Raw genomic sequence first — 20,100 nt, forward strand, 5'->3', positions numbered from 1 at the left:
TGCCTTGTTCACAAAAGACTTTATTATCTAATGATGCATACTGAAAACATACAGAAATCTGCATGGTCCACTTTACATGCAGCAGAACAATCTTCACTTTACAATAAGTAAGTGTCAACTGTTTTATGCAAGAGACAACACTTTAAAGTCACATTTCTTAAAGAAAAGCTTCATTTACAAAAGAAATAAAAGGTAAAGAAGCAATTACCGCTTTTAAAAAGCAGCTGCTTTGTTCAAGAGTGGAAGGTTTATGCCTGTATTGAAAGACAACATGATCACAAATAATGAAAACAATGAACAAATGAAACACTTTTAGCATAAAGCAGTACACTTTCAAAATGACATACAAATAGTTAAAAATTTCATTATGTTGTCTATCTATCCTTTAGATATAAGGTCTTTCGAATGAGATCCCAACATATGTAATTACTAAATGAAAACTCTTCTGTAAGTATTGGTTCTATGTCATAGTGAACTGTATTTAACAAAATGTATACAAAGTCTATAGCAAGTTGATTAAAAAAACTAAAGTAATAAGAAACAGTACACTGAAGGCGCTCTATCCATCAAGTGCGCTCTCTCCCAGTTTTAAATGTGATGAACAGAACAGAAGTTGTAACTATGCCACAGTTGCAATGCCAGAAAATAAAACAAGATCATTTCTCAAACATGCAGGGAATTCTGCCACAATGCTATTGTCTCTCATTTGTCAGTTGTTCCAGTAAAATAACAGCTTAAACACCGGTGATGTTGATGGGTTAGCTTACCTTCAGTGTACTGAAAGTTGTACACAACCTGCTTTAAAAGAGGAGACCATCCCTGCGGGCAGGCTCAAGAAGGAACAGACCCCCTTCGGCACTGACTACACCAAGGGCATGCTGCTGTGGCCTGCACACACACACCTAGGAAAATGTGAATATAAACAGCATTTATGCTGGCCATTTTGTAAAGACAAAAATGAAGCCAAGTCTGCTAAAAACAAATCAACCACCCAGTATTACTGCTCTCTTTTTTTTTTCTTTCTTTTTTTTTTATAACAGATGCTTTTTTCTTTTTATAATATATACGAACTGCAACCATATACATTAGCATTGTACTTTTGTGCAGTCTTGGCAATTAAAACAGTTCTACAGTGAAAATTTTCACATAAGACACAAAACAGAATTACTCTAACATTTCTAAAAGAAATATCAGCCTTGATGTTAATTCAAATGTATCATTTCTTCCTCAACTTTGCAGGGGAAATATTTATGTTTATATACATTAATAACTGCTGTGAAATTTCTTCAGTCTTTGTATCTTAATTAATCAAACCCTTTGAACTTCTTCATCTGGTTTAAATTTTCTCCTGGATGAAGGCGTGCTGCAGAGCCTGGTTGATGCTAATCCGTTTAGCTGGGTCTAGCATTAGAATCTGGTCCAACAAGTCCTTAAGCTGGTGCACTTTTTTACGCTGGTCTTCAGGGAGTCGTTGGCACCCAATCAAGTCTGCTAATAGGTCCTTGGTTGGATTAATGGTGCTCATTACAGTAACTTTCTCCTACAAACACAGAAATGGTAGCCTTGTAGAACAGAAGTAATGCAAAAACCCCCCTATCATCCCTTTTACAGAGCTTCAGCAGCAGCTTTTCTGCGCCTTGTCCCGTATCTGAGCAGCAACACCCTGTCCCCATATGGCCTCATAAAAACCACCATGTGTAGAGAAAAAAGTGGAAAAAACACTGTCGGGGGAGAGGCCACCAACACAGGTTCACACATGAACCTAACATCCCAGTTAATTCAGAATACAGAAATCCACATGTAAAGTTCCAGTATCTGACCACTATTTTGTGATTCTTCTTAAATATAATGTGTCAGAATGATACCAAAATTAATAGTGACCTCATACAATATAACCGTATCATACTGAACACCCTTCTATAAAATGAAGGCAGAATTAATTTTATTAGTAATTTAAGGATAGATAATATGGAGATACCCTGTATATCTACCAGATTAAATTTAGATTTTTTTTGACTAGTGTTCCTACATGTTAGGAAAAAAAATCTCTTTTGCCATTTTACAGCTATGTAATCTGTCCATACTGCTGCAAAAGGACGTTCAAATAGCTTATAAAATCTTGTTTTTAATTAGGAAGCCAAGGTACATTTGAAAGAATTTCCAGGAAATCCTGGAAAAAGCGATGGATTAGTCAACACATGGAGGACTTACCCTTTCTGTCACTTTATCTACTTCTATATACATAAAGTTGAGATTTTGATCAAAGTGCTGATCTTTGAACACACCTTTTCGAATCATCTGGAAAATGAGGAAGATGCAAGAGTTTCAGTCAAGTTCTCTGTGTCTTACACATTTTACAATTAACATCAATGTCTATTAATTTACTGCAACAAACGTAATTTAATACTAATAAAAATATCAAAAGGACAGGAAGAGATGTTGAGATTGATACAGTTCAAACTCTTTGAAAAGATACAGTTCAAACTCTTTGAAAAAGGACACAGTATCTTTCATTGACTTACGCATTTTTTTTCAGGTCAGTGCTTAGAAGGTTTCTGCTTTCACTTTATACTTAGTCTATGAAAAAGAAGCTGTATACTTTCACTTCATAAGATTTTAAATCAGTATAAATTACACAGTCAGAGTAAAGTCTAGTACTTACTGTTAAGAAAAAATGTATATGATAAGAAACAGAATTCCAGGAGAACAAAGACTGTTTCTACTGTTCATTAAAGCAGTTTCATGTATATCAGTAAGTACTTATTGTAAGAAGTACTTATTTTACTTACCTTGTTTGGCATCTTTCCTTTGAGATCCATGGCAAGTTTCAACATATGATTATTGGTTTTGCCAGGAAACAGTATTTTTCCTGTATAAAGCTCATATAATGTGCAGCCTACAGACCACATATCTATACCATAGTCATAGATCTTTCCTATAACTGAAACAGAGCAATTCCAGTTAATTCCATAAAGGCAAACTGATATAATATCACTAAAGCAGACAGATGAAAAAATGCTGATTTATAAACTATATTGGTGCTGCTCTTCTTAGGAATAAAAAGCTACCATAAAAGCAGGATGTAACCTTTTAGCTTTTAAAGTATCCCTATTTTAGAAAGGGAGGCTTTTGCCTAACACCTAAACTGATCAGCTTTAAATCAGCAAAACCCAAGAAGTCAGAACAATACCTCTAAATTGAAATGTAACTATAACTCATCAGAATGACTTCTCACTGAGCTGATCACCAACATACATGAAGAGTCACATGAACATGCCTTCAAAGGCTGAATTTTTGACAGCCATCATATTTCCAGAGTCATGTTTTGCTAAGACTAGAGAATAAGTTCAAGTCAAGTTTTCATCTGCTAATACTGGCACTTGCTAGTATATGACGTAGCTAATCCAAAATGTACTTACTGATTTCTGGAGCTCGATAAAATCTACTAACTAGATAGGGTGTGATGTCATTATCTGCGACATGTGAAGCTGAGCCAAAATCACAAAGCTTTAGTATTGTTTTAGACTCGTTCACCTGAAATAAACACAAATATCCATTAGCACTATTTGTGGATAGAACTGATAACAGAACTGTAAAAGCAACAACACATTTAAGTCAGAGACAGGAAAAATATTCAGCCTTTAAATTGGAAGTGCCTTCCTTTCTGTAATCTAAGAAAATTATAAAACTTGCTCAAACTGAAAATGAGCGTTAATATCATCAGATCCTACAAAATACAAAAAACCATCAGTTTCATGTACTTTTCCCTTAACGAAATCTCTTTGGTGGACCCAGATTTCATTCCAGACACTGAAATCTTATGGATTTAGACTTGAAACTCCAGTATCCAAAGTACCACTTATAAAACAGTGTATTATTCATATCTCATGCTCACATAGTGTATTTTACTGCTGAGATAGTAATAAGAGAATATTTTAGATAAATTAAAAATCTGAGTTTGTCACAGAGATTATGTCCAAAAAAACCAAAGGAAACCATTGGATTCCTCTGATGTAGCTCTCATGCTCTGCTGGGAAAGAGGCATTAAGGACCTTTCCCCGTCATCTCACATAAACAAAATCTCCATTCAGACTCAACCTACTTCCATTTTGCAGAAAGCAAAAACATCTCTCAACTATTGATGGGAAAATTTCAAGTATCTCTCCTGTAAGACACTGTCTTACTTTGGAAAGACAAAGTACTTACTCTGCTTTCGATAGACAGGGATACATGTTTGTTTGAAAAAGTTTTTATTTAGATGCTGTGCTGTATTTCTTTCTTACTACTTATACCACAGTAACATTTTATACCAATGTGTGAACCCTTAACATTTTCAGCAAATTTGACTTCACCTAAATTAAGAGAACAATATGAATTTCAAATACTTTATTTTACGCTACAAACCATGCAAAAAAAGTTTTAATTATTTGTTACTTACCAAAATATTATCTGGTTTAATATCTGCATGTAGGATATTGCATCTTTTAAGAAGTTTTAAAGCCAGGAACAATTGCTGGCTGTAGGAACGGACAGCTTTAATGTGGAGTCCAACATCTTTCCCATACTTCTTCAACACTTCTCGTAAATTCATACTGTTAAGGGAAAGGGGGAAAGAAAGAATTTGAAAGAGTGTAACAGAAAAACTGATAACGGCCTCCTAAATGCTAAGACAAACTTCAACAAACCACTTAGCTATAAATATTTTTTGAGAAATGCAGCATTTAACATTCCACTATGTGAGCTACAGAACTGAAATAAAAAGACTGGTCAATCAGATCCGTCTTATACTGTGTAATTACTTACTGGACTTAGTTCAGAGCATATTCTTAATCAATATTAATATGAGAGGATTTATTTGCATGAACATGAACAGCATTTTCTTAACAACTGTAACCCCTCTGTATTCATTTTCTTCAGAAATAAGTGAAAAAGGAAGAATGTAAAAGATAAAAGGTGAGGAGATTTTTTTGGTGATTTCAGCAGCAGATAAAATGACCATCATTCCAGGACAAAAACATAACTGGACATAAACAAGGTACAAGTGCGTTATCAAGAGATACTGCAGCATAAGACAATAATTTGTTCTACAGCTTATTATTGAAATATGATAGTAATATCAAAAAATTTGCATTGTTTCAGCGTACAACTTATCTTCACCCCAAATATGGCAAAACTTAAAATATGACATACACAGAAAACTTAGGATTTGAACAACTGATTCCTCTAAGTAGGAATGGGGACTAAGGCAATTAATATATCTGTTCTACCATGAAACAGTATCTACAATCAACCTGTCACAAGAGCTTAATTACTTGAACAGAAAATGAGCATGCAAAGAACCACTGTAACCATTTTCTCCCTAAAGCTGTTACTACATCTGTACTCTTGACAGAATATACAGCATTTCCTGAATCTCTCTGGGAATGCATCTCAATACAAACCCTTAAAATGAAGAATTATGAAAAGTAATAAAACACTGGCATATGCAAAAAATCATTAAGAGCAGTACTAGCTAGATGAACCATCTTTAATACAATATCTGGTTTCAAAATTTTCCAGGCAGAAAACTCACAACAATGCTAAACATATAACAGAAATAGTTCGCTAGTCTGAATTTGTGCCTGCAGACAATTTTTTGTTTGTTTCAAAGTTCCTTGCATTCTTGAATCCTGGCACTAGAACAAGGTATCAGAACAAGTCAAATCCAGAAAGGCAAAGAACACACAGTAGTACTTTACCTTTTACACAGAACCCTGAACATCTGTCATCTTACCTGAGTGGCTCAAATACCAGACAGAGATGTTGTTTGTGGTAGAAATGCCTGAACAACCGTAGACAATGAAATTTGTCATCAGGATCAGCATCATTTAGCTTCTTTAAAAATTCCAGTTCTTTTAGGCCAGTTTTTTGCCTGAAAACAGGGAAAAGAGGTTATAAAACAAAATCTGTTTAATTCTAGTATTTTTTTAAATCTCACCACTTGTGTGGCTATAATTATCCAGGAATGAGACGTGTCTTGTCATTACTGAATGTACCACAGCTAAAAATCCAAAATCACAACGGTCTGCTGTCAGTGACTATGGAGTGGATAAGTTGTTTTAATTCCTGGATATTCACTGTACCTTTGCAACCTACTTATCCTTTCCTCCTCACTCACAGTTGCCTGTAAGGCTAAAACTGGATTTTATCCTATAATGTGACACGTTTCAAACAGCACTCACTTGAGAAGTTTACTTGTTTAAAAAAGTGCTTCACCACATACAACAGTATTAAAAGATTTAAACTGAACTGACTATAGATTCAATTACACATCCAAGCTTATTAACTACAACACACCAAACTACAACAGTTTATCACGCCCTCCCTTTTGCCTTTAAAATTTTTCTAGATACTTATTCATGCAAATAAAACAAATCAAGTTATACACACAGTAAGACAAATTTTAAAACTTCCAAGGTAAAATACATGGAAAATATTTTCATTTAAGTTGTCATTAACAGAAAAGGACACAAGAAATGACTGTATAAATACTGCAGCAGATGGTGAAAACTAGTATTGTAGCCAAGTCAAGTCCTCAAATGACATACTTAAAGAGATCTTACTTGTTAATGTTCACTCAAAGACTTTTTTTTTGTATTTCAACAGTGCGAGTCCCATCTCTTTTTATGTATCTTATATACATGCAAATGTTTAGAAAATATACAAAAATAATTAAATGTATGGAGATCTTAGATCTGTAATTTGCAGATGATTGACTGGAATCCAACCCACAGCCTGCCAATCTGATTTGATCCATTGAAACAAAATTTTTACAGTCCACAACTCCCATCTCAAGAAACACAGGGCTCATAATTAGCTGTAACCTTGTTTCTTGCTATCACTGTTCCCTGCAGGTTTGCACATGAGAAAGTGCCTGATGAAAATGCAAGTACCCTTCTTCCTGTGATAGCTGTAAAGAAGTGTGGATACACAGTCCTCAAGTGCTTCCCATTATCTGGCTCATATTAGCAGAAAAGGCAGGAATCACAGCTGTGATCTGTTACTTCACTTGAAACAAAGGGAGATTCAAATCACATCATGAAAAACTTCCAACTGTTCCACATGCTTTATTACCATTAATAAAGCCCCATTACTTACATAAAAAAAACCATTACTTACATAAGTTCATTGTTCCTGATGATTTTCACGGCTACTTCTTGGTTTGCTCTGGCCATGTCCCTGGCTCGCACTACATTGCTGAAGACTCCCTGACCAGTGTAACCATAGACATTGTAACGTTTATCTAGAACTTCACCTATATTAACACCTGAGGGATAAAACCAAGCAAGTTTGTTACAAGGGATAAACTAACAGAACTTCTCAAGAAAAAGAAACCATTCTCTGTATTACAAAATATGAGGGCTATTGCAAGATCCTTTCATTTCATGGTGTACAATGTTTTGTATCACCTAGCTTTGTGGAAATTATGGGGAACAAAGGGTGATTCTTTAAGTCTGGAGGTCCTTTCAAACCTGAGGTTAAAACCTGCATGCTTGTTTCATCTATTACATTACACACTCAGAGAGGGCACTGGGATACATCTACATTAGAACATTTCAGTACTTTCATACATGAGGATTTTCTCCACTCAGCACCCTCACTCTACCTGTCCTTGCTGATAAACAAACACAACTTACGGTAATAGCCTTCTGCATCTGTCCAGTTATCCCTGAGATTGGGGTTTTCTTTGAAGTCTTTTCCAAACCCAGCAGCCCTTAAACGAGCACTCTGAAATAAAAAGTAACAGCTTTGCTTGTGTGCTCTGTATTTTTCTTTTGACATTTACTTACCAAAGCCCTTTTTCCCCTACTGAAAAACTGTTCTCTCCACAATAAAAACACACTTGTCATGTTAGAATGCACATTTTGGACCATCTAAGTAAGACGTTTTATTTACAATAAGTTTATAGTAAAAAAGTTCAGCAATTTGCAAGGAAAACACAACAGTTTAAGCCTTGAATTTCTGTTCATTACATGCCACTTGTTTCATACTGTTATACATACTACCATAACACTTCTATAACTGCTGCTGACATATCTTAACATACTGGGCAATACTTTAATCACAAATTCAAAACTATGAGTAGTAAAGTTTATCTTCAATCGAACAACCATTTCTGGAAGGGGGAGCTGCTCACTTACAAGCAATATAAATCTCCACTTGTAACTTCTGAACTTTTATTTATAAATGCACCCTCAACACAGACACTATCTTTGAAGTATATCCATCTTTTTCCAGGTCAGAGGGACACCAGTGTTACTGGAGTAAAACCACAGCCTATGTTATAACTGCCATAAAAATTCTCCAGTCAATATTGGTTTAAGTTAAGAAGAAAGTTCTTGTCTTTACTTATTTCTCAGTGTTATGCTTCAGCAAAAATGCAGAAGATTTATAGAAAATGGCACATAAAATCTCAAAAGCAGTCATTGGACTGCCAATATCTGAGGGTCACTGCAGCATATTTAGAGAAAAGCTAATGAAATAGTATTAAAGTAAAACCAGGAAATGTACCTCTCTTCATCCCAAAAAATCTTCAAACAAAGCACCAGATTACTCCAACATAGCATCATTAGCCAATTACAGTATCTTACACACTTTTTAATTAGCCATACATGAATCTCTGGAAAAAAGGTCATATTTAGAACATTGCAACATGGTAACAATAATAAAAAGCTGAACTTATAAATAGATTAATGTTTTTACCATGTGCCATTGTATTCAAGCAGCAGGTGAATTCCCCAGTCGCTTACTCTTGTAAAATTGCCACTAATTTCAGCAGATTTTATTTCACTGAAATACTAATTAAGAATCTGCCTGCATTGGCTGACCAAAAGATTAAGAACATACAAGTCACTTGGTAGCATGTGCTTTTTACATGCTTTTTAAATCAAAGTTCTCACAACCCTCAAGTGACAGTGCCTCCAACAAAAATCAAGCAGAAAAAAAAATCATACATTTCATCTCCAAGAATTACCTACATCAAAGTATGCAGCGAACATATCATCTGATTCTGTGAACATATCAGGTGCTAGCAGCTTCTTCTGAGATGAACCTTAAAATGAAATTCACATTACTCAACATGAAAAAGATGTCAAACGATAACTCTGTTGCCAGTATAATTTGGCACCTGGTATCTTTACAGCATTGGTGTATCAGCAAGCAGGTAGCTCTACTAATGTTTCTAGCAAATGCCATTTCACATATTTCACATTCTAGAATATAAAACTCAGACTAATTAAGTTCTTCAAACAACCCAAAAATTTCTATCTCCTTGAAAAACTACATGTAATAGCTTTCAAGTAAGCATAGCAGAAAGAAAAAATTACATACTTACATGCTCCCTACAAAATGACACTCTCTCTCTCTATATATATATGTATGTACAAAGAAGTACAAAATTACTGCATGTATATATAAGAAAAACCAGTCTTGTTTTCTGTACACAAGTTCAGGCTTTTCTGCTAATCACAAGGTATTTTACTAAAATCCAAAGTTGTAAAGCCCAGAAGCTCTTTATTTGGTAAATCCTTTCCCCAACCCTGCCAAAAATGGATCTGTTGTGCAGCTTTTTGTCAAGCACAATGTTTACTATTGCTTTAAAGAGAAACATTTTTGTTATGGGCAAGATTATCCCTTTCTCACCTTTTAATCATCTTTAAATCCCAAAGACATTTAACTTGGTTGATAAGACAAAAGCAAAGAAATATAAATTAAGCAGACATTAGTAAAAGCAAGCCAACTTCAAACTATTTCATTCATGGACACATTATGGCAGCCCTCCACGAACACGGTAAATTGGAGACCCTCCCTTCACTATGCAACGGAGAAAACTAAATGGTTAATTCAGCTCAGAGCCTTCAGGTCTCGTGATGCACAAACCCTTTCCATACCAAATAACCTGACTGAAATCTGACAGCATAAAAAATAAAATCATCCAGCATGCTGCTACCACTGGTTCAAGGTATACACCTATCACCTGACACTTGTAGAGAGGCAGTTTACACCACTGTTTTGAGCTACAGACCTTTCTAAAAACTTCCTCGTATTTTCCTTTTAGTTCCAGTTACCTGTACTGGTCTGCAATGAGTTACTGGTCTACAATGAGTTATTGAGTAGTTTCTTAGCAACTTACTACTCTAGCCCTTTAAGAGGTCAGGACAGAAATAAAAATTTACTCTTGCAGAGGAAGATAACCCACTGGTTTCAGCTGTTGTTACAGCCACCTCCAACTCAGAATCCTACCACCCAGATGTAACTGTAACTTTAAAAACCTCTTTTACATGTCTATGTGGAAAATGCTTACATAGTTAAAACTTAAATTTTCATATGCTTTAACAGACAAAATTAGAGAGCAGTACATGCTTTGACAAAATAGGAAAAACACATTGTCTGTTAGACATAATAAGCCTAAATCTGTGGTATACAAAGAAAGCACTGATGTTGCAGGAGAACAATCTGAAAACACACGGCTCAAGGGAACACCAGGATAAACTACAGAGCAGTACAGCAGTCCCAAAGAGATGCAGCTTTATTACTTTCAAGAGAATCATCCATTAGAGACATTGTATTTAGGCCCCAAAGATACATGTGGTGCAGGATATGAAATACAAGCTAACTGCAACTCTCCCTCGGAGGGGTTGGGCAGGCTCCACAGCCCTCCTTGAACATTGCTATTGCAATTAAACTGTACGGAGAAGCCAAAGCAACTTAAACTAGCCCAAGTACAATCACACAGCAACTGCACACACCTCTGACTACTTGGAAGCTGTACAGTAATCCACTTTCAAAAGACAAAAAAAGCAGCAGACTTTCAATACTACAGGGTGCACTGGGAGATGTTCTGCATTCCTTTTGCTGCAGCTGGCACAAGGCAGGTTTTATATCAAAATTTATTTCAACATTGCTGTACAACAGAGTACATGAAGAGGGGGAAGAGAAAGAAAACACCCATTTCAGCAATTAGCTATGCTGCTAAAATGGCCTTACTAGCAATGACCCTCAAAAGCTTTAATCATTCTTAATTACTACAGACCCACCCATATTCTTCTGTCACAGTGGCTTTGACCAAAAAAAGGTGTAAAAGGAGCAGGATTTCCAAGTCTCACAAAAGGAAGTCTAGGACTATACTAAGCTTCTAAGAAAACAACTTGCCTAAGTGAAAAGAAAAATTTGAAAGGGAAATTCTTAACCATATAGGCAGACATTGTTATTTGCTCTTCCAAATGTAAAGCACAAGTTCTGTTAAGAGTTATTAGAAATACAGAGAACGTATTCCAATCATATTATCCTTCCAAATGAGGAAGCTTTATTTTAATTCTATGTTTTAAGTACCATAGTATCTGTGAAAACATTCACAAATTCCATCCAAACAGTCAATCTACTTTTCCTAGTCTGGAAGTAAGTAAGTAAATTAAGTCAAGTGTCTGAGCTTTCATAAATTGCATTAGAGAGATTTCAGAATCTTACCATTGTTCTGTTCAACTGTCATGAGGTTGTGCTTGGCTTTCACTGATGCCTCAAATGTATCCACATTTTCCCGTTCATACTCCTTAACATCAGCAGCAACTCTTTCTAGAATGTCATCAGGAGAATTTGAGCGACTACGTGTACTGCTTTGAGGGCTGCTTGGTTCAGATGGTACAGATATGTTACTGTCTTCTGTCTGGCCTTTGTATTTCTAAAAAGAAATTTAATTTTTAATCTCACTGTTACACATTAGCACAATTTAAAGATTTTCATATCCACCCTTTCAATGGTTTGGGCTTTTAGCTGAAGCATCTTTGCTTTCATAATCACCTATGTCTATAAAGACAACAGATTATTTTTAGAATGGGAAACAACTTCAGAAAATTCAATTTGTCACAATGCACCACAGCCCAGACCATAAGACTGAAACATTCACGTGTGTTCTTTTGGTCTTTAAATTTCTTTAAAATAGATTATTACTGAATAAAAAAATATAAACTAAATACAACAAAATAGCAGCAGCAACAAATTTATTACTAAGCTGTCCTGGCACAGAAACAGTCTGAACTACAGTCTTCGAGGAAAAATTAATTATTTTATATCCTACATTCTAGAATATTTCCTAGTTTTACGGTACAGAAAAGTAGCTTTTAGATTCAGTTTTTTAATGTGAACTCGAAATCCTATTTATTCATTCACCTGTGCTGAAAAATTTCTGAAGCATTAAAAAAACTTTAAACATCATCTTTAATGTTTTTGTTACCCTTACGTACTATGAAATTATACAGATCTCACTTCCTACCCCAAAAGGTAAAAATCAAGATGAGGAAATGCTACTACCACTCAGTTGTCAAGGCTGAAATATTCAATAATACAAGTAGAGGTTTTTCTGTTTAGGGAATTCAGCTCTGCAATTTGCTTCCACCCTGCACCAAAATCCGGTGTAACCAGTCTTTGAAAAGAATTTATATAGTCTGCCTCAGTCATAGCTCTGAAGGATTTTACAATGGGCTTTGCATAAAACTCAAACCATTAACAGTATTTTTAGTGCTGTTTAAACTAAGCAGTACATGAAAGCCAGTGATTTTGTACCTGATACTAAATAAATACGCTACAGCATTTTGCTTGCTGTGTATGAATGGTGTGACAAATCCCACCTTTGAAAAAAGATAGTTGACTTGTACTGTACAATGATACCCCCTTCAGCCACAGCTTCTTGCAGGGGGTCTCAATCAGACATTACACCTGTGGTTACTGTTACATTACTGTACTATGTACTGTGTTACTCCTTGTTACCTGGGAGTAAGAAGTTAATACAATTCACCTGTGCTTTTATGGAGGAACCCATGACAGTGGCTTTACAAAATTTTGGAAATTGACATGTACAACTTCTACTTGAAACAAACTGACTAGTCAGGCTAATCGATATAAAATTTACTGTTACACTGGCATGATCAGATCAATGATACAGCTACGGAGAAAGCCCATAGATGAAGATAACTGAAGAACATTTTTAACATGTCTTAAAACCATCAGAGAACGTTTAACTGCAGCAAAAGATGACTCACAGAAGAGTCACTTCAGTTTTAAAAGCAATGCTGTAACAATAGAGGTGTAGAGTTTAAGAGAGCCTAACATTTGCAATGAACTGGAAAAATACAGCAATAGGAGTTACTATTGTAATGCAGCAATAGGCAAAGAGCCTTCCTTTACCCTGACATTTTACACTAAAAACACAGAATTAGTTCCTGTAACCATGTACCTGAACAATCGCTTGCCGCTGTAATCTCCTCTGTCTTATTTCTGCTTCTTCATCCTCTTCTTCCAAATCAAAGTCTTCAAGACTACAAAAATATGATTTTTTTTATATAACTTCATAAACATATAATTATCTCATAAATTTTACCAAGTGCAGTTGCTTGGCATATAAAGCACAGAATATATTAAACAATAGCTGTTCAAGTGACTCAGAAAGCAACGGTGTATTAAATCCCACTGCATATATTTACATTTCCTTACAAAGAGAATTTATCTCTTGGTATCTCATTGGGACTTTCTGCATTCCATTTTTAATCGCAAACAACTAACAGCCCTCTTCCAGAAGACAGCAAACAAACAAAAAACGCTTGTTCCTTTTCACTGCAACATCATTTTTCCTTAATAATTTGATTAAGAATGCATACTCTTGCACAACTGAATAGGCAGATATTTAGGAAATATAAACACAGTTTGCAGACAGCAGTTAATGCTTTCAGCTATTAAAGCTTTCCCTCAAGCAGTAAGCTTTAGTAATCAGACCAAAAGTTTTCACAGGGATACTAATCAAGTTGAATTTAATAACCTAACGATATATCCTTCCCTCAGGTCTGCCCACTAGCTAACAGGTCTTGGTAGTTTCTTGCATATTCTGAAGTTTTTCAGATTCTCATAACACTAATTTGACAAGATTGCAAGTACAAAGACATGATTATGCTTTTAGGTGACAACTCAAAAATCCACCATGAAGATAAATGTTAGCTCATTCTTGGTATCAGTGGAACTGCAAGTTACAAATAATTAGTGCAAGTTAAAATACAGTCTTACTTTTCATCTGATGAAGACTCCTGTTCAGCTTTCATGCCCTCAGAAAGACTGCCTTTAAACTTGTCTTCTTTAACTTTGCTTCTGCTCCTACGTCTATGGCCACCACGTGACCTGGATCTCCTTCGAAGGCGAGATCTACTTCTCCGGCCTCTATCCCTGTTTCATAAGAAGAGATTTGGATTTTGTGGGGGTGCTTTGACTTTCTTAAGAAAAGAAGGAAAACCTCTTCAGAAAACATACAGACACACAATGACTCCAAGCAATAAAAAAAAAAAACTTAATTCACAAAGGACAAAATGAATTTAACTGTGCTAGCGCATATTAACATAGACAAAAAAATACCACGGTCTTTTTACACATAAGACAGCAATCCTTATTCTTCCTGTAATATCCTACAAAATACATTTAAAAACACAGGGTGTCTTTACCTCCTCCGAGGAGATCTACTCCGCCTTCTGGGAGATCGGCTACGTCGAAGGGGTGTTCGAGATCTCCTCCTAATGGGGGACCGAGACCTTCTTCTGGATGGGGACCATCTGCTGGGTGGGCTGACATCCTTGGATCTTTCACGTCTAGACAAAATGTCATCCCTGGTCCGTGTTCTTAAAACAGAGGAAGAGTGGTGGTAAAAATCAGGAGCAAGCTGAAAACAAAGAAGTCAGTTCCCTCTAAAAACTCACTTGAAATTCTTACTGCAGGTGAGGGACCACCAGATGGGCTTCGGAGGGAGGGAGGGAGGGAGGGAGGGATAGGTAAGGCGGCTGCAGAGCTGGCTGCCCTTCTTGCATGCCTCTCCCCACCCTGGGAAATGTGTGCCCATACAGAGATGTAGTTCAGGACAAGTCTGGAAACAGCTCTTTAATTACTACCACGATGCTAAGAGAGGTTCTAAACAGGTGTGTTTAGGTCTTACATAAATTGTAGCTTGTTTTCAAGTTTACCAGAAACTGTACTGAAACAATACATAAAACCCAAAATCTTATTCCTGAGAATTATTTAACCAGCTTCCCACCAAGCTATTGAAATTTAGGCTTAGGATCATGCTACTTCACAGTAGGGACAATACTGTCTGTTTCAATTTGGGCAGTACAACTGCATGGCTTCAACATTTCACACACCCTAAAACAGCAGATGAAAACTAGAATTCTTCACTACAATCTAAACTATCCCATCTCAAATTAGAACAATAATTCAAGTGTGACACTATATATACACTATTCAAAACTTGTTTATTCTTGCCTATAGAGATTCACAATTATTCAAGAAAAAAAAAATCCTTGATGGGATTACTACATAAAAAAGCTTAACAGCATGACAGCAAGAGTTCAGTCAAAAACTGGAAAGAATATAAATAAAAAATTTAACAACAACTCTAATGAGGCTGCATTAGAAACAGGAAAATAGTTTCACACTATTTCAAAGGAACTGTTGCTACTCTTTTTTTACTGTTATTTTTTTAAATTATTTTTAATTTTTTTAAAATCAAGTTGGAACAACTCATTACAGGTATTATATCTCATCAATGAGCAAAATATCTTGGGTCTGAAAGACTAATTCCACTCATTCTGTGATTTTTTTCGTTTGTATTGAGACTGCTAAATCAGTTTCAATTACCTTAACTACAGACAATGACCAGACATACAGAAGTGATGCAAAATAATGAGGCAAAAGGAAAATTTATGCATGTGCAGAGTATTGGCAGTTTCTACAAGGAATTACTGTACTCAAATGCTGGAGTAGGCCAATACCTTTAGCCCAATTAATTTATATTATGCTCTTGTGAACAATATTACATAAAAAGGGACAGGATGAAGAGTTCCAGGCTTCCTGACTAACAGAGTGGTTGTACTGCCAAAACCCAATCAAAATATCTGTTACAAAAAATAAATTAGTTCAGAGATCACAGGAATGAGATAAAACGTGGAAGGTCATTAAGAATTCATAGTAACATCACACAATGAGTAACTCCAGTCAAAGACCTGAGAAGTCTTGTAAGATTAGAACACTGGAAACAAACTTGAAAAATTAAATTACTGGGATTTTTTTTGTTAAAACTGTTTATTAAAGCTCCTGAAATTCTCTGGCAGTTTGAGTAATTACCAGTAGTTAAAACTTGAACACAGGTGGAATTAATTCAGATGTCTTACAAGGAAAGATTATTCCTGCTGATCTGCAAACACCTCCAGCAGAAAATATTTTAGTAGTCCCCCACTCACATGCTGCTCACCACGCAGTTCCAGAAGTATGAATTTGACAGCAAAATTCTAGACACATGCATCACTTGAAATAAGTGTCTAGACAACCAATTCAAACTGGCTGCAATGCAAGCTGTCAAGAAAAATGAAAACTGAAAGATGCAAAATGTTGCAGAGGAAAAGTGAACTACTATGCCAGAAGAACTCGGTGGCTAGGCAGACACATTCCTGATTCACCAGAAAGCAGCCAGATAAACTGGTAGCATTTACAGTACTTGCTCAATCACGTTAGCATCACTGGGGCCATTCTCCAAAGTACCCAAAGATACCCCATATCCGAAGCCAGAGTAACCTTCAGTGATTCAGGCTGAAACTTTCACATTTTTTAAGTGCCAATTCACTACACTTTGTGGGTCCAATTAGTTTTAAATTTATACTTCCTTGTTTTTAGTTCTCAGACTGGGCGAAGCTAAACCCCCTGATACAAAGTTTAAATTATTTACTATGCAGTGCTGAACTCTTCTGACTCTTAAACTTCTTACAGCTAATGAATTAACTTCCAAAAATGCATATACTTATATTGTTCTCTTCTTTGAAACTCAATACACAGGCATTATTAGCTTTCAAATTTCAATATAACTGCCTTCATAGGATAAATCTTTTTAAAAAATACCAAGACTACACCAATACACTAAATAGATTTCCATCATCCTCCTTTAAGTGTATGCGAAATATGGTAATTACATATGACAGTCTAATAACAAAGCAGTATTACCATCCCACTAGCAAATGAAAATCCACAATATTTAAAAAAAAAGAAATAGGACTCTGAGAAGTATATCTTGATATAAAAATATTTGCCTACATTCACACATACTCACTATCATTAGGGCTTTTTTTGAGGGGAAAGAGGAGCTAATTACTCACTTTTAGCCAACACTAATATGTAACACTGAAAAGAATTCTCACTCCACAGAAGTTTCAGAAAGCAACAGAACTACTGAGAAAGAAAAAAAATAGAAGCCAAATTCTGAATCCAACCACCCATAAAAAGGAGAACACAGTTACAAAACTTGTTGCCAGTAAGGGTGTGAGCAGCAAATAACTTAGCACTTTAACAACCACAAGATGAATTTGTGTTTCTGAGAGCTGGGAGCTTTCTTTTAAAAAATGAATACATACAAAGTAAGCTCATGATATCATGTACAATCTGATTACCTTTTTTAATACCTAGTTTCTGAATAAAACAAGGAGAAAAACACTGAACTAGAAAACAGTTCATCCTGTAACACATTTTTGTGATGGCTCATGACACCTTTAAGTTACCTGGGGGAAGACAGACGCCTCCTTTCTGATTCTCTTCTTTTTCTTTCTGCAGATCTACTCCTCACTCTTCGAACAGGAGACCGGGTTCGAGAGGGGGATCTACTCTGTTTGGATCTACGATCATTAAAGAGAGGTGATCTGCTTCTTCTTGACTTTTCACGCTGTTTGGGAGATAAGCTTCTCCCTTTTGGGCTACGGCCAGGTCGTCTAGGGGACCTGTTTTCTTTCCCTGAAGAAGCATCTTTAGAAGGAGATTTAATTGGCTTTTTTTCTTTGTCAGTCTCTGATCTCCTAGGTTTTCTATCTTTGGACCGTGATCTTCTATCTTTGGATTTGCTTCTTAGTTCTGCTGGAGATTTAGATTTTCTACCACGATCTCTGCTTTTGCTTTCATTTACAACTGGAGACTTTCTGCGGTCCCTTGATTTACTTTTATCATCAGCCTTATTTCTCTCCTCCGGAGGAGACTTAGACTTTCTGTTTTTCTCCTGAGATCTCCTCTTAAGTATTGGAGACCTAGATTTTCTTGTCTGATCTTGAGACTTACTTCTCTTATAAGGACTTTTGGATTTCCTCCTTTCCTTTGACTTGCTTCTAGTAGTCTTCTCTTTGACCCCATCAACTCCTGCCTTAGCTTTCTTTTTGTCAGATCTGTGCCTAGTCCTTTCTTTTGATTCACTCTTACTTGCTTTCTTGGAACTAGTTTTATTGTCCACAGGTTCTAATTTCCCCTTAGTATTTGACTTTGTTGTAGGTCTTGTTCCATTTCGTGCTTTTTCATTAATCTCTCCCTCTTCTTCAGATCCTGACTCATAACCTTGCAATATTAATCCCATCCCAGACTGGACTTTTCCTTCCATTAATTCATTTTCAAGTTCAGCTTTCAGCAATGCTCTTTGTTTCTCTAAGTCTTCCAGAGGAGCCAAAAAATCAATTTTAGTTCTTTTAGCTGGTCCATCTTCTTTGTCAGAGGCATCAGCCACCTCTTTCCATTTATGTTTCTTATGTTTGTGTCTGTGTTTATGTTTTTTGTCCTTATCATCTTCTGAAGAATGTTTATGTTTCTTGTGTTTACTTCGGTGTTTGTGTTTCTTTTTTTTGTGTCGGCTGTGCTTGTTCTGAGGTTGGTCTGCCTCTGACACTTCCCCATTTTCTTCATTCACACTTTTCTCGGACACCTCAGCATCCTCAACCCTGCAAAAAACAAAGAGATCAGTACTATAAACTCGCTGTAATCTTTTCTCTCACATTAAGTAGACAGCCTTTTATGATAGAAACTAACTGCCTAACTAACTAATTTATTCACCTACCTTTGGGAGAATTAAAAACGTACCACTAATTCAACTAAGTTATAACAGCAGATACAATTCCTCAGAAACAGACAACTGTGACTGCAGGAAGAAATAGTACAGAAAAAACAGATAGCAAATGCACTGACAAAACCAAACGCGTGGATGGAATCAATGCTTATGCCTTTACGTTCAATTCAATTGACTTATCTGTCAATAGCACACATCAGTGCTAAATATTTACTTGTCAGTCCATCATCATGCATGTCACTTTCTGCTCCATACCAATGCCTAACCCAAGCTATGCCTTTTTCAAGTACTTTCAAGTGTCAGAAAACAGTTGTGCTCCAAAGATCAAAAGATCAAAATTTACTTCAAGGTTTGATGCTGACCACCTTATGAAACCTTTCTGCAAAATCTCATATAGAGCTGACTAACTCCCTTAGCTGCATTTTTTGCTCTAAGTGTACATACCTGTTTGAAAATCAAGAAATGTTCCTATACATCTATATTATTCATGCAATACAGGGAACGCTATTGAGGAACAGGATAAATTAAGGAAATCTAATTTCAGAGCAGCCTTCTGATAGTATGCAGCAGATTAGCAGCTTCAAAAATATGTGGTAATCTTGACACCTGTAAAATGCCACTGACCAAAACAGCTGAAAATAAGTCTACATCAGGTTATTAAAATAATAATACACAGTGTTTCTTCTAAAAAGAATATTTTCAATTAACTATAATTTCTCCAAATAGTAACTTCAAAAAATATAAAATTCAGTCCTGATGTTACACATTCCATTGTATTATCTTCCAAAGTGACTGAAACTGGCTTAGTAATAGGGGTTTTTACAGTGTTTAGCAAATACCTCCTGTTCTCCTTCAGAAGGTTAATTAAGTTACTGTCTGTGGTAATACAGTGGACATTTGCCTTTCGAAACATTATTACAGGTGCCAGAGCTCACCTTTCTACAGACACACTCCATCTAAACTACCATTTTGAAGTTTACTAGCTACCACTTCAATAACTTCAACAGCTCTTTGCTGTTTATTAAGCCTCATTAGGTGAAAAGAAATCCCCCAACACGAGTCAGGGGCCAGGGGTGAATGTACACAGAAATGCAGAAATTATCTTCTGAACTTTACTGGCCTCATACAACAGTTGTTTCTAAAAAGTATGACCAATAAACTGATCCGATACA

At 35.9% G+C, this 20,100-nt stretch overlaps 1 protein-coding gene across 3 annotated transcripts in view; it reads right to left on the reverse strand.

The window, feature by feature from the left end:
* The window catches only part of PRPF4B (pre-mRNA processing factor 4B), a 22,671-nt gene continuing 2,571 nt past the window's right edge, over positions 1–20,100 (reverse strand). For 2 of the 3 annotated variants that reach the window (XM_058830708.1, XM_058830709.1), the window contains exons 2-15: positions 17,610–18,803; positions 14,517–14,690; positions 14,089–14,244; positions 13,268–13,349; positions 11,506–11,716; positions 9,018–9,091; positions 7,677–7,767; positions 7,159–7,306; positions 5,774–5,911; positions 4,439–4,592; positions 3,420–3,534; positions 2,790–2,941; positions 2,212–2,298; positions 1–1,540 (exon numbers count right to left, since the gene is read on the reverse strand). In XM_058830708.1, coding sequence (XP_058686691.1) covers positions 1,337–1,540; positions 2,212–2,298; positions 2,790–2,941; positions 3,420–3,534; positions 4,439–4,592; positions 5,774–5,911; positions 7,159–7,306; positions 7,677–7,767; positions 9,018–9,091; positions 11,506–11,716; positions 13,268–13,349; positions 14,089–14,244; positions 14,517–14,690; positions 17,610–18,803 — 2,980 coding nt within the window. In that variant the 3' untranslated portion in view covers positions 1–1,336. The remainder of the gene's footprint in view (positions 1,541–2,211; positions 2,299–2,789; positions 2,942–3,419; positions 3,535–4,438; positions 4,593–5,773; positions 5,912–7,158; positions 7,307–7,676; positions 7,768–9,017; positions 9,092–11,505; positions 11,717–13,267; positions 13,350–14,088; positions 14,245–14,516; positions 14,691–17,609; positions 18,804–20,100) is intronic. The other variant, XR_009276763.1, reaches the window with a different exon arrangement.

The sequence above is a fragment of the Poecile atricapillus genome, chromosome 2 (genome assembly GCF_030490865.1).
Source record: "Poecile atricapillus isolate bPoeAtr1 chromosome 2, bPoeAtr1.hap1, whole genome shotgun sequence".
NCBI classification, from domain to species: domain Eukaryota; kingdom Metazoa; phylum Chordata; class Aves; order Passeriformes; family Paridae; genus Poecile; species Poecile atricapillus.